Source organism: Cricetulus griseus, chromosome 8 (genome assembly GCF_003668045.3).
Source record: "Cricetulus griseus strain 17A/GY chromosome 8, alternate assembly CriGri-PICRH-1.0, whole genome shotgun sequence".
Classification (NCBI taxonomy): Eukaryota; Metazoa; Chordata; class Mammalia; order Rodentia; family Cricetidae; genus Cricetulus; species Cricetulus griseus.
Genome location: NC_048601.1, coordinates 26,764,513 through 26,778,160, shown reverse-complemented (window position 1 = coordinate 26,778,160; position 13,648 = coordinate 26,764,513). Strand labels below are relative to the sequence as shown.

The 13,648-nt window shown below is 38.7% G+C and overlaps 1 protein-coding gene across 5 annotated transcripts in view; it reads right to left on the bottom strand.

Moving 5' to 3' along the window:
- The window catches only part of Csgalnact2 (chondroitin sulfate N-acetylgalactosaminyltransferase 2), a 36,197-nt gene extending 24,038 nt beyond the window's left edge, over window positions 1-12,159 (bottom strand). For 2 of the 5 annotated variants that reach the window (XR_003487641.2, XM_027429247.2), the window contains exons 1-2: window positions 12,040-12,159; window positions 29-950 (exon numbers count right to left, since the gene is read on the bottom strand). Coding sequence is in view for 4 of the 5 variants with exons in the window: in XM_027429247.2 (XP_027285048.1) it covers window positions 29-689 (661 nt within the window). In the remaining variant the exon portion in view is untranslated. Of the gene's footprint in view, window positions 1-28; window positions 951-6,140; window positions 6,618-9,610; window positions 9,742-11,873; window positions 11,990-12,039 lie in introns of those variants that run through there. The other 3 variants (XM_035448629.1, XM_027429249.2, XM_027429248.2) reach the window with 3 other exon arrangements.
- Between the last annotated feature and the right edge of the window lie 1,489 nt (window positions 12,160-13,648).

The window sequence follows — 13,648 nt, the reverse complement described above, 5'->3', positions numbered from 1 at the left end:
GATCTTACCAACACATTTTTCATATTACCTTCTATGAAGTCATTTTCATTAAATATCAGTTTCTCTCCAACAGGGCCCTCCTCATCTTCCTGTTCATCATCTTCATCAGGATTATTAATGACCTCCAAGCCAGCTTCAATAACTTCTACCAATTCATCTCGTTTGTCCTTTCTAACTGGCTTTTCTTCAGGATGACGAGTGAGACCCATTTCCAACTGAAATACTTTCATTAAAGTAAAACTTTCAAAGGGAACGACTCCATACTCACTGGGTAGTTTGGCTCCTATGCTAACTTCAGCTCTGTCGATCTGGGAATGAAGAAACTCTAAGAGATCACTAGGTGTCTGCTCTCTGTTGCCTTGATAGCCTATGCCATTAGCCCCTACATTCTTTTTCTCTTGCAATGATCTCATCTTCTCACTCATTTCTTGTAATTCTTGTTTTAGCTGGGCAATCTGGCGTTTCAGACTGGTTGCCCTGGTTTGGTAATGTTCTTCTTGCTCCTGCAGGAGGGCCTGGTAATATTCTTTACCATAATTTTCTCTAACAACACCAGGAAGAGATGCATTTCCATCAGTCTGGGGGGCACATTCCAGGAGGTACATAAATAACACTAAACTGAAGAGCAAAGCAAGCCCCAACAGCAGCCACTGGGTCCGGCTGTGAAGAATTGGTCCTCTTCTAGACATTCTTACTACTGTGTGTTCGTCTAACAAAACAAGCTCTTTGCTTGTTCATAACTTTAGCAAAAAATTACCAAGAGTTAAAAACAAAATTAGAATTTCCATAAAAGTACCCAAATGAATTCTGCTGTAGTTTAAAAAGATTCTTTCTTCAGTAGTCATGACTACTTGCAGAAGTGAGAAATTAAGTATATTTCCTGTATGGTTACATGATATCCACACTAAGCAATCTGATCTATAAAATCCATTATATGGGTGGTGACTTTTCTGAAAGAAACAGATCAGAGTCAATCAGAATTTTGTTTCTTTAAGTATGTCAAATCACTGGCAGCTATGTTACTACTCTATGTAGAGGTCCAGGGAAGTGCTGGTACAGCTTAAATTAATTGGTAAGCACTGGGAGAAAACAGTCAGAAAAAAACAAATAAAATACTAAAATATTGTACATAAAACTTTATACCCATTTGTTTATACACTCATTACCTCCTGGATCAAAGAAACATCAAAAATATGTTCGTTTTTTTTTTTACACAGATTCTAATGAAATCATTTTAAAATCATGCTCCTTGTAACTTTTTATTAACACCACTTTCCAACTAGAGCATGTAATATGTGGGAACTAGATTTCTGTAAGTAGTTTTTATTACAGCAATAATGATTTACTGCAAGAGAAAGTTCCTCCAGATATACTCACTCTAGCTCATTAATTTCTATTACTCAACTCAACCAATCTAGGGAGCCTAAAAAAATCAAGTGGGGTGGGTACAATTTCAAAAGGTCACAGATGTCTGGAAAACACATTAAAAACATTTTTATATCCAAAAGTTCTCTGGTAGATTACTTGAGCATTAGATCATTTTCCATTGGATGACAAAGCAAAAGATTCCTTATAATTCTGGAAGATTTGGAGTTGATATAAAGAAAAAACACAAATGATTTATGGTTTGCCTGCCTTGAGAAAACTGGTAAATTTACAAAAGCACATGCTACCTTTCATGCTCCAAACAGTTGTGTGAGCTCTTGCAGTCTAATTCTAAACTAAGGATTACTGACTCTAGAAATAGAGGAGATTAAACTCAGGCAAGAATAGGCAAGAAGGCCTCTGCTGCAAATAGAACTTCCATCCAACCCAGGGTTTCTGAGCAGGATAACGGGACAGGACAGGGGACATTCATTGCACAGGAATGCTTTATCCAGTGCAGCACAACCCTGGAAGCTGATCAGCAGGGAAACCTGGGTGCCTGCTGCAGAAAAGTCTGCAATTATGTTTTATTTTGTGGTGATTTGCATTAAAATATAGGAAAGAGTAAAACTTTTTTATGACAGTAGGCCACAAATAAAAGGCTTAACTTCCCTAAGCCATTTATTACCTTAGTAAACCAAACGACAAACAACTATCCCAAAAAATTTTATTCACTAAGTGTCTTTTACTATGACAACATTTACAAGATGATTCTAAATTTTCTTTAAATGTTGGAGAAAAATAAGGGAAATTTTAGGTTTTAACAAACTAGTTAAAAGATAATGCAAAGGTAATACTTGTTCTAAGGATTTACCATTCTTTAGAAACATAATCTTTAACAGAAGAACCACTTGAATGCCATTATGAAAAAATAAACTGTGCATAAGTTATTACTAGCGATCTTGTTAGGGAAATGAAAGGCTACATTTAAAAGTGTAGAAACATAATCTTTCATAAGCTGTTAATAAACCTGGGGGTATTGGCCTTCACCATTAATCCCAGGACTCAGAGGCACCTGGATCTTTGTGAGTTCAGGGCCAGCTTGGTCTACACAGTGAGTTCCAGGATAACCAGGGCTATATAAGTAAGACTCTACCTTGAAAAAAATAAAATCAACAACAAAAACTGTTAATAAAGACTGATATACTTAACCATACAATACACTCAAATGACTTTGAGGTATAACTTGATCATAAAAGCAACACATGCTTCATTAACCTTTTAGTAATAGGTCACCTCATAGTTTTTTCCTTTATATATACAATTTATTTTATACGATGACCTATAATTCATAATGGGTCACTACTAAAGGTTTACTTTTCTTTTCTTTTTTCTTTTTTTGGTTTTTCGAGACAGGGTTTCTCTGTGTAGCTTTGGAGCCTATCCTGGCACTCACTCTGGAGACCAGGCTGGCCTCAAACTCATAGAGATCCGCCTGCCTCTGCCTCCCGAGTGCTGGGATTAAGGGCGTGCGCCACCAACACCCAGCCCTTTATTTTTCAATGAAAGAGAAAATATGCGTAGCACAAAGTTTTACATTGTGATTAAATGTGTGTATAGATAGATATACAGATATTTAGATATGAGACTTCCATGTATAATATAGTTATTATTGTATAATATAGTAATAATTGGGTTGTGATTAAAAAAATCCTAAAAGACCCTAGTTTAAAACCCATTTTTCACATATTCCCTACAATCCTTTTAGGATAGTGCTAGTATTAGCCCCATTTTAAGAAAAATTATTCAGAAATAAACAGATTTAAATAAGGTTATATAACCACTAAATGGAAGCATTAAAACTAAGTTATTCTTTCTCCATTTTAATAAAACTATAGGTTTTATAATACCTATGTGTGATTTAATATTGCAGTTGACTGTTTTCCAATGAAACAAAAGAAAGGCTTCTGTAGTTAATTAGCATATGCTTGCATAGCTTTATGGTAGTTGTTAAATCTTACTTGCCTAGTTCATAAAAGGAACTCTGGCTATATACATACCACAAGACCAGATTATAACAGTACTAAGATGCTAAGAATCTTAGAAGGGCTAGAGTTACAGTTCAGTGGTAGAGTATTTGTAAGTATGCTTGAAGTCCTAGGTTCAACACCAACCACACACACACACACACACACACACACACCTTTCTGCTATTACACCTTGATTCCATCTTCAGTGCACTGTCTATGGGTTATATATATGATGTTAACTCACAGCTGGGAGGTAAATCAACCAGCCTAAGAGAGAAAGACCATTGTACTGACAGGAAAATGAGATATTAAAGGTATATAAGACAAAATCAAATATTTTTAGAGTTAGTTAAAAGAATTTTTCAAAGTAATCAATTCTAACTCAAAAACAGACTAAGAGACTTCATCCCAAGACCGAATAACAGGGACCAGATTTTCCTTTATGTTTGAAACAACCAAAATCACACAGCCCACCTTCTGCAAACACTGCAAAATATGAAACAACAGTTTTCCAGATATTGAAAACTGGTAATAAAGAGTAGCGTTCCTTGGGAGAAATGAGAAACAAGTGATTACTTGTTTTCTTCCTGAAACTGTTTCTGATATTAAATACATATGTGTGTATGATTCAGGAAGGCAAGCCTAAGCAAAGCCCAGCAGATTTTCTGAGTTGACAGGACCGACCTGATAGTCTGAAAAGTCCAAGGCAGTAAGGGTTCAAGGAATACAACTTGACTAAAGAGGGTATCCTTTGGGTATTCAGCAGAGTGCTTGCTCGTTAGTGTAGGCTTATGAAGAAATAAGCCAAGGAAAAGACTATAAAAACCTAAAGGACACAAACCCCCACACTTACATAGAACCAGGAACAGTATATGCTCCTAGCAGATAGACTGGAAAGCTTTAACTTTGTGGGGCTTTGAATATTCAAAAAAGTCTTGCCTCAGTAGTAGGAAATAATTAACTATAAACATTCACCTAACTCCTGCCAACAAATATTAAAAGCAAACCCTGAAAGAATTAAATTGTTTCCATATGATACCATAATTTTCAAGAATATTTATAGGAATATAAAATATTTGGCATTCAACAAAATAGAATTTACAATATCTGACACTCACATAAAAAAATATTCTACCTTAAAAGTGGCTATACAAAAAAAATGCATCCTATACAAGGAACAAAGATGGGAGTGACAGTCTTGTGGGACTGGGGAGATGGCTCAGGGGTTAAGAGCACTGGCTCTTTGCTCTTCTAGAGGAGCCAGGTTCTGTTCATAGTACCTGCATGGAGGTTTACAACCATCTGGAACTGCCCATCCTAGAGGATCTACCACCCTTTCTGGCCTCCTCTGGTACTGAAGGGCACTAGGCCCCTCGAGAGCATGGCTCTGGCAGACCTTGCCCTTCGCTCTCCCCAATTCCCTTTGCCTGGTTAAAAAATGATCCGATTACATCCCTAAAGCTAGGCCCCAGTGTTTTTTTCCCTTTTTTGGCCACTTCCTCCTCCTGATGCTGACTACCAAGGTCCAGCTATCAAAGTACTGAAATCTAGCCATCAAAAGCCCCCCTTGGCTTGCCATATTAAAATGGGACACCTCATTCTAACACGGGGTTCCCTCTTGTGCCTTTATAAACTGCCATTTTCCTGAGCTGATACTTTTCCTTTCAGGTACTGCACACATGTGGTGCACAGACATATATGCAGACACAACAGGAAAATAAAAATTAATGAAATCTCAAAAAGTTAATGAGACAAAATGAACTCCTGGAAACAATACAAGTGAGAAAAAGTGGAGTGATCTTGTAAATACTTGGAGGAGCTAGGGAGATAGATGACTCAGCAGTTAAGAACACTTGCTGCTCTTACAGAGAACCTAGGTTCTGTTCCCAGCACCTACTTTGTGGGTCACAACCACCCATAACTCCAGATCCAGGAGACCCAGGCCCTCTTCTAACCTCTGAGGGCATCTCTCTCTCTCTCTCTCTCTCTCTCTCTCTCTCTCACACACACACACACACACACACACATCTACATGCACGCAAAATACTTATACATATAAAAAAATAAATAAGTCTAAAGACATTTTAAATGCTCAAAAAAAAGGCCACACTAGAATTCTATGCCCAGCAAAATAAGTTTTAAGAGTGCTCACTACAGTTCTCCAGTCTACCAATTGAGGATTCATCAAAATAATCCTTGAAAAACAAAGGTAAAATACTTTTATTCAGACATAAAAATAAGCTGAAAGAATTCATCACCATCACACCTGTGCTACAAAAAGGAAAACAGATCTACAAACAGCAATGTAAAACTCTGGTCCTGTTAACCACTGGTAACTGGCTTCTTGATGTAAGTTTTAAAAAACTAAATACAATTTTAAGGTTTTTGTTTGTTTGTTTGTTTGTTTAGTCTCTCTACATAGCCCGGTTGTCCTAGAACTCACTATAGTCCAGATTGGCCTCAAACTCATGGCAATCCTCCAGCGTCAGCCTCCCAAGTGCTGGATTATATATATGCATGAGCCATTTCAACTATTTTTTTAAGTTTTTTTTTTTTTTTTTACACAGCATAACAAAGCCACAGAATTACCTTAAGACATAACTACTATTCAATACTATTATATCTGGGAAAAAGGAGATTAGAACTGTTTACTTCTTAAGCACTTACAAATGTTAAGTATTTAGAAACAAAGGAATTGATCATCAGAAAGCAGCATTTATTCCACAGATGCTTGAGAGTACCTACTGTGTGCCAAGTACTGTGTGGAGTACCAAGAACAACACTAAATGGATCCTTTTGATAAGGTGTTTCTGGAGAAAACTATACTCATAGTACTTGAACGTTGGCCAAACAGTGGCATAAAATAGGCCAGCCTGTGGTAGAATAAAAACAAGTTTGAGAATCTAGTCAGCTATTTAACAGTTATGTAATCTTGGTCATAATATTTAACCTCTCTGGATTTCTATAAAATGAGGATAGACAATTTCTGGATAGACAATTTTTAAGAATTTATTACTTTTAAGTGGTGTGTGTGTGTGTGTGTGTGTGTGTGTGTAGGTACCTCTGAGGTAAGAGGTGCCAGAGTCCTTGGAACTGGAGTTCCAAGCAGCTATGAACTACCAATGTGGTACTGGGAAACAAACTCAGGTCCTCTGTAACAGTAGGATATAGTTTTAGTCCATGAGCCATCTCTCTAGCCCCTGGATAGCCAATTTTCCTTCTAAGATGTTATGACTCCTTTAATAAGGGATACACTAAATATATATGTGTGCATGCACATGCACATGCACATGCACCCCTTTTTGTGGAACAGATTTAATTAAAATGCATACACTCTCAGTAATCTTTAATTCTACTTTTAAGACTTTTTACTACACAATTATTAATACTAGTGTATAATGCTACATGCATAAGATAAGTTTATGTAACAGCAGAATAAAAATGAAAAACAATTTAGGTCTGGAGAGATGGATGGCTCAGTGATAAGAGTCATTGCTGCTTTTCCAGAGGACCTGGGTTTAATTCCCAGCACCCATATAACAGCCTACAACTGTCTATATTTTCAGGTCCAAGGGACCCAATGCCCTTTTCTGGCCTCAATGGTGCAGAGACATGCATGCAGGCAAAATATCATATACTTAAAATAAGCTTTAAAAATGAAATAAAAGCAATTTATTGAAAAACAAAGAATAGGAAAGATGAAATAAACTATATTTATACAATAGAATATTTAAATGAATATTTAATTCTAACACATATAATACCTATAAAATGGCATTAATATATTGCAAATTATTTTTCTCAGTTCTTCTTCTTCAGTTCTTCAAAGCTGGATAGCCAAAATTCCAATATCTGCTCTACACTACAAGTTCCTCCATTTTAATGAGTTTTAGTTTCCTCATCTAAGTGGGGATAATTCTAGAACTTATCTTCGAGTACTACTATAACAATCAAGCAAAACCCAACAAGCATTAAGTGCAATAGCTGTCAGGTATTATGTTCCATTATGTAATTTTTTTAACAGTCAAATCTATCAAGTTTTTCCTACACAACTTTTCAGTTTTAGCTTCTCTACCAGAAGTAATCCCAATGCAAAATTAGCACCTCATTTCTCAAGCAGACAAGCAAGTTTCATTATTCTTTTTACAATCCTTTTGAAATGTCAGTTTTATTATATACAAAATGCCTTTATGTAGGGAGCTCTGTATCTGGCCTCTAAACCAGAGGTAAACAAAGACTTTAGGTCACAGCCAATCACTTCTGCTTTTGCAGCAGCCACTGACAACATAGAAATTACACAAAGGGTTGAGTTTCAAGGGCCACTGAAATATGAACTTTATAATCCTCATGTCATAATGTAAAATCTTCTCATAGTATTTAAAAATGAAAAAAAACTTCATTATTTTATGTCTCAGTTTTCCCCTAAGACTCAACTCTATGTTGTTCACGGTGGGCTTGAACTCCTGAATCATCCTGCCTCAGCCTCCTAGAGAGAGAGCTCAACTACAGCTTTGCATTACCACGTCCAGTTTTTCGTTTGTTTGTTTTGTTTTTTGAAACAGGGTTTCTCTGTGTAACAGCACAGGCTGGATGTCCTAGAACTCACTTTGCAAACCAGGCTGGCCTCAGACTCAAAGAGATCCACCTACCTCTGCCTCTCCAGTGCTGGGATTAAAGGTGTGTTCTACAAAACATCATAAAGTAAATGAACAGGATAAAAAAGGTTAAACGTAGCCAGGCATGATGGCACACTCCTTTAATCCTAGCACTCAGGAGGCAGAAGCAGACGAATCTACAAAGTAAGTTCTAGGACAGCTAGGGCTGTTACACAGAGAAATCCTGTGTTGAAAAACAAAACAAAACAAAATCACACACGAATTAAGGGTATAGAGTGACAAGTCTCTCTTCTACCCAACCTCCCAATTTGTGTGTATCCTTCCAAAATTTTTGCCACTATTAAGAATCTTGGCATGAATGGTTTTCACATACCTAACTTTGAACACAGTATTTCACTACCACATAAATCCCTGAAATGTAACTGCTGCCTAAATTTCCTTGAATGTAATCAGTTTCTATAATGTCCTTGCCCAGGACAAGCTTCCAATATGCCTTTAACTACTTTCTACTTTTCAATTGCTCTCTTAGATCTGGAATGTCTCACCAAACTAAGCCTACAGTGTTATTGAGAAGTAGCACAATCATTACTAACCACTTACAGAGTGTGCTCTTGGAGGGAACATTGAAGTTTGTGTACTTCCTCACTCTTTGCTTTTTGGCCCCAAGGTAAGCCACATGTTTCTGCTACCATGTTGACAATGTTGCCACAGAACCAGAGCAACAGGGCCAAGTGAACAGAAGCTGAAACTTTGAGAAAAAACCCTTTCCCTTTTACTTCAAATAGTTTATCACAATAATGGAAAGCTGACTAACTGCTAAATTAAAATTTTTCTTCAGTTTATTAAAGACTTAAAAATTCAGGCTGGGCATGGTAGTGTACTCCTTAAATCTCAGCACTTGGGAGGCAGAGGCAGGCAGAGCTCTGAGTTTGAGGCTAGCCTGGTCTCAAGTTCCAGGACAGCCAGGGCTACACAATGAAACCCTGTCTTGAAAAGCAAAAACAAACAAACAAAAAACAAAACCCCAAACAAAACAAACAAATAAAGTCTTAAAAAATCGTTAACATTACATTTAAATTTCTTAGTTAAATTTATTTACAACTTGGAGCTAAGAAATGTTTCACTGTTTTCTTTGAATTCCATATATTTTTTTCCCAAATTTTTAATCTGATACAGTATATCCTGTATATTCTACTGAATGTGGGTGAAATGATTTTGTTTAAAGATAAGGTTCCAAGTTCAAAATAGTCCTATGGGCATTTTTGTTTGTTTGATTGATTTCATTTCTGGGACAGACTCTCCTAATGTAGTCAAGGCTGGCCTTGAATTCATAATCTTCAAAATTTACCATGTGCTGGGATTATACACTTACATGACCATGCCCTGTTACCATAGGCTCTTTAGAACACTACACTACTGTCATACAATGTTGGGAAATCTTGACTTCTAGTCCTTTATAAATACATATAACATTGTTTTTAGAAGCTTATAAAATTATGTATTTATCTCCACAGTTCATAAATTTTATTAGACAGTATTTAAGTGTGTATTCAACAATATTAAGAATTTTGGTATATCAATTCACTCATAAACTCATACACTTCTGCTTTGAGAAATATCCTTCTTTTCTTGATATTTTTGGTATCTTCTGTGAGTTGGTAGGAGAGCGGCAATCAGGATCTGCTAGCACAGGTGCCTATTTTTCCATGAGCCCTTTGAAAAGTAGTATTTCAGATCCTCTCTGAGATAGAGGAAAAAAAAACAAACCAGAAATTATTTATGTTTGCCAATATTTTTTCTCCTGATGGATCGATATTCTCTCTCTCTCTCTCTCTCTCTCTCTCTTCCTCTCTCTCTCTCTCTCTCTCTCTCTCTCTCTCTCTCTCTCTCTCTCTCTCTCTCTCTCTCTGTGTGTGTGTGTGTGTGTGTGTGTTTAGTAGGCAAACTACCTCTCCAAACTTGAGGGTACTAATATTTAAAAATCCTCAACTCAATTGCTTCTTGTATTTTCCCAGATTACATGATCTGGCTTCCTACAAATGTTTAGTAATTTTTGTTCTGTTATGGAAATATACTATATATTATACTAGTATAATAAATAAATTCACATCCTAAAGTAACCTCATAATTAATTTAATTCAATTTATACTTACACCTAGTACTTGTGTTGCATGACAGTAACTATATATAGTCTTGAAATCTCATGATTCTCCAATCCATTTTTAGCTATATCCTTTGGTACTTCATTTCCTCTGACAGCTACCACATTTCCCTTAATAACCACTAGCTTGAGTAATATAATTACCTAACTGTTATCAAACTGAACAGTCTTATCATGGCCTGCTCTAACTGACTTGTGGCTAAAAGATAATTAAATGTAATGAATCTTTGAGAAGATTGTCACTGGTGCAAATACAAAGTGTACATAGTAACTATAATGAATATAACATTTTTTTGGGACAGTGTGTCAGGGTGTATCCTTGGCTGGCTTGGAACTAACAGAGATCTGCCTTCCTCTGCCTCCTGTGTGCTGGGATTAAAGGTGTGCACAACCATGCCTTAACTCATAATAGCTATACTTTTAAAACCAGCCTTTACTGTTGTAATTAGTTAAGAGATTCTGTTACATTTTTACAAGAAAGAGTCCATTGTGTTAGTTATGTCTCATTTATTCTACATCTGGCAGGAATGTATTCACATACTCACTAAGATATTTACAAGAATGTCACAACATCCTTAATACCTAAAACACATAAAACACAAAACGGGAAGCACACATGCTCATGAACAGAACAGTCACACTACACAATGGAACACTACAAAAGAACTATCAACAACCATACCACGATACGAATGACACCATACCAAAAAAACCATGAAGAGTGACTTCCACAAGCAATATTCTGAGAACACTACATATTAACTCCATTAATGTTAAGTTCAAAATAACCAAACTAAGGTGGAGGAGAGAAGTCAGAATACAGATGGGGAGGCAGGGGTACAACCGATTTGGAAGAAGCAGAGCACTCTGGAAATGTTCTACAGTTACAATCTGATGTGTGTAGTAGGAAACACTGTAATAAGCATGTAAAGTCAGTGACCTATATACAGTTAATTTTTATGCACTTGTTGACTTCGTGTGTATTTTATATCTCCACAAAAGAAGTGAAGAAGGAAAAAAGGTAATCTCTAAATTATTCAAAACTAAAGTTGCCTGTTTTGCTTCAAATCCTGTAAGCCACATATACCGGAAATCCAACATCCTTTTTGCTTTCTTTTAGTCACATACTTTTTAAAAAAGTAGTAGCGGATAATAATACAAAATGTTCCTGCCATAAAACACTTCTTGTCACTTCCCAAACCGAAGGTGCTATCTTAATAAATCTTTAAAAGGCAGCATCAATCTACAAGGACTTAAAGGCCCAGGGGCCTTCAACGACACGCACTGTCAATCAAGACACTGCACACACACGCACACTTCAAAAGCAGGCTAAAGACACCTCTAGATTTAACAGGGCTTCAGAGGGAAAGCTTTAGATTTGCAACCAAGTTAACTGTCATGCTGCCAGTACCATCACCACAAACACAAGCATCGCTGTGGTGCTGCTCAGCCGCTTGCTCAGAAATGCGGGAATTTTCCAAACTATCTGGTCATCCTGACAATCCCCCGTTTCTCCGGGCTCTGGGGGTCACCGACTCCTACTCCAAGAGCATCTTTTAAAGGAGGCCGTTTTGTCAGAGCCAGGAGGGCTGCTGCCAGAGGACGCTTTTAACCCCACAGTAAAAAGTTTAGCCACTCAGCAGAGGCGACGGCGAGTAGGTTAGAAAAAAAAAAAACAAAACAAAACAAAACACAACTGACACGCAAACCAACGATCTCTGGCAGCAGCAGTCTCCTAAAGCCGCACCAGACTCGGGAGGGCACGTCAGGGAAGCGCCGCGCCCGGCTGCGTCCCGTCCGGGAGGGCTCGTCGGAGGGGACCGGCGGGCCGCCGGCCAGAGGCGCCGCAGGCGAGGGCGGTACTCACCGCGCCCGCCGCTCAGCGCCGCCGCCCTGGGGAACTGCACACCTGGCCAGCGCCCTGCGCTGGCCGGCCCGGCGCGCCGCCGCGGAGCACCGCCACTTCCGGCGCGCGCGAGGAAATGAGGGAAATGAGGGTGTGGCGCCGCCGCGCGCGCCTGGCCCCTACAGCCCGGCCCCGCCCTCCACGACCTGGTCCCGCCTTCCATGATTAGGTCCCGCCCTCCATATTCAGGCTCCTCCCTCCACGACCAGGCCTCACCTTCCAAGGCCAGGCCCCGCCCTCTACATCCAGGCCCCGCCTTTCACTGCCAAGTCCCGCCTTCCATGGCCAGACCGCGCACGTTACAGCCAGGACACGCCCATCCCTCCTTCTGTCCTATGCCTGGCCCAGAAAGCTCCACTATTGACAGTGTTGATTCATCTAAAACCAAACAAAAAACCGAGTGCCTGTGGACCTCCAAAAAAAGCATGAAAGAAGAAAACCAAACTCCTGCAGGGACTTAGAGTATCAGATCAAATGGCGATTGGCTTTGGAGATCCCTGCCAGAAGACTTGCAGCAATGTGTAGCAGGGCCCTGTCCCAGGAACCCTAAGAGACTTCTATAAGTTTTGGGGTGCTTTGTTAGGGACCCCTATGTCTCCAGAGCTGTCTGAGTATTCTCAGGCGAGCTGGGCCCTAGTCAACGAACCTAGTCTGCCAATGGCACTTGGGTTAGCCATTCCATTTCCTTATATGTCAAATTATGGCATTTAAGTAGACAGTCTAGTAAACAAACGGTTTTAAAGACTGAAGTTGTATGATTTTAGTAAGTATAAAAACAAAAACAAACCTCTCCCGCTCTTGCTTCTATGCAAATGATTGCTCGGGGAATATTCTCAAGGCAGTGACCACCATGAATACTAGTGTAAGCAGGTCAGAGGCTAGTTGCATAAGGCCCTCGTGTGTCTGGGTAAAATGTGGTGGTGCCAAGAGGCAGCTCTGGTGTCTGTTCCACTCTGGTTGTTTTTTCTTCGCAGGGTTGTTTTGGCAGACTACTTGGACTTAGCCCCTCTGACTCTGAGGTTTTTTTTCATCTGTTTAGCAGCCAATCACAATAATACATGTTTCCTAAAACTGTGAGGATTAAATGCAATTTTAAAAAGTCATTTTATTCGAATTAATTCAGAAATAGAAATAAGGAGTGTAGGCAAAGGGACACATGACACAGAAAAGAGCATCTAAAGCCCCCATCCTGCCTTTTTTTAGTTTCAACTCCATCATAGTTGGTTGTTGTTGTTTTTTTTTTAATTTTTTCCCTTTCATGATGGATAAGTGAATTCAACTTCCTTGGTATTGAAGTAGCAAGAACCACAAGAAGAGAGAAAGAAAAAAGATTTCTTGTGAAAGCAAAATCCTAAGCAAAGCCCCACGGCTTCAGAATGGCCACTCTGCCTGCATCAAGGCCAGCCTTTTCACCCCCTAGTACCTTATATTCACCAAACAGAACTGTGTAAAATGAAAACATGTGGGGGGATCTTTTCCGTGTTCAGTACCAACCTTCCTTGAGGAGAAGGTGTGTTGGTTGGGTCAGCAGCCTCTCACTAGTCATCTCTCTTCCCAGTTAGCAGGGCAA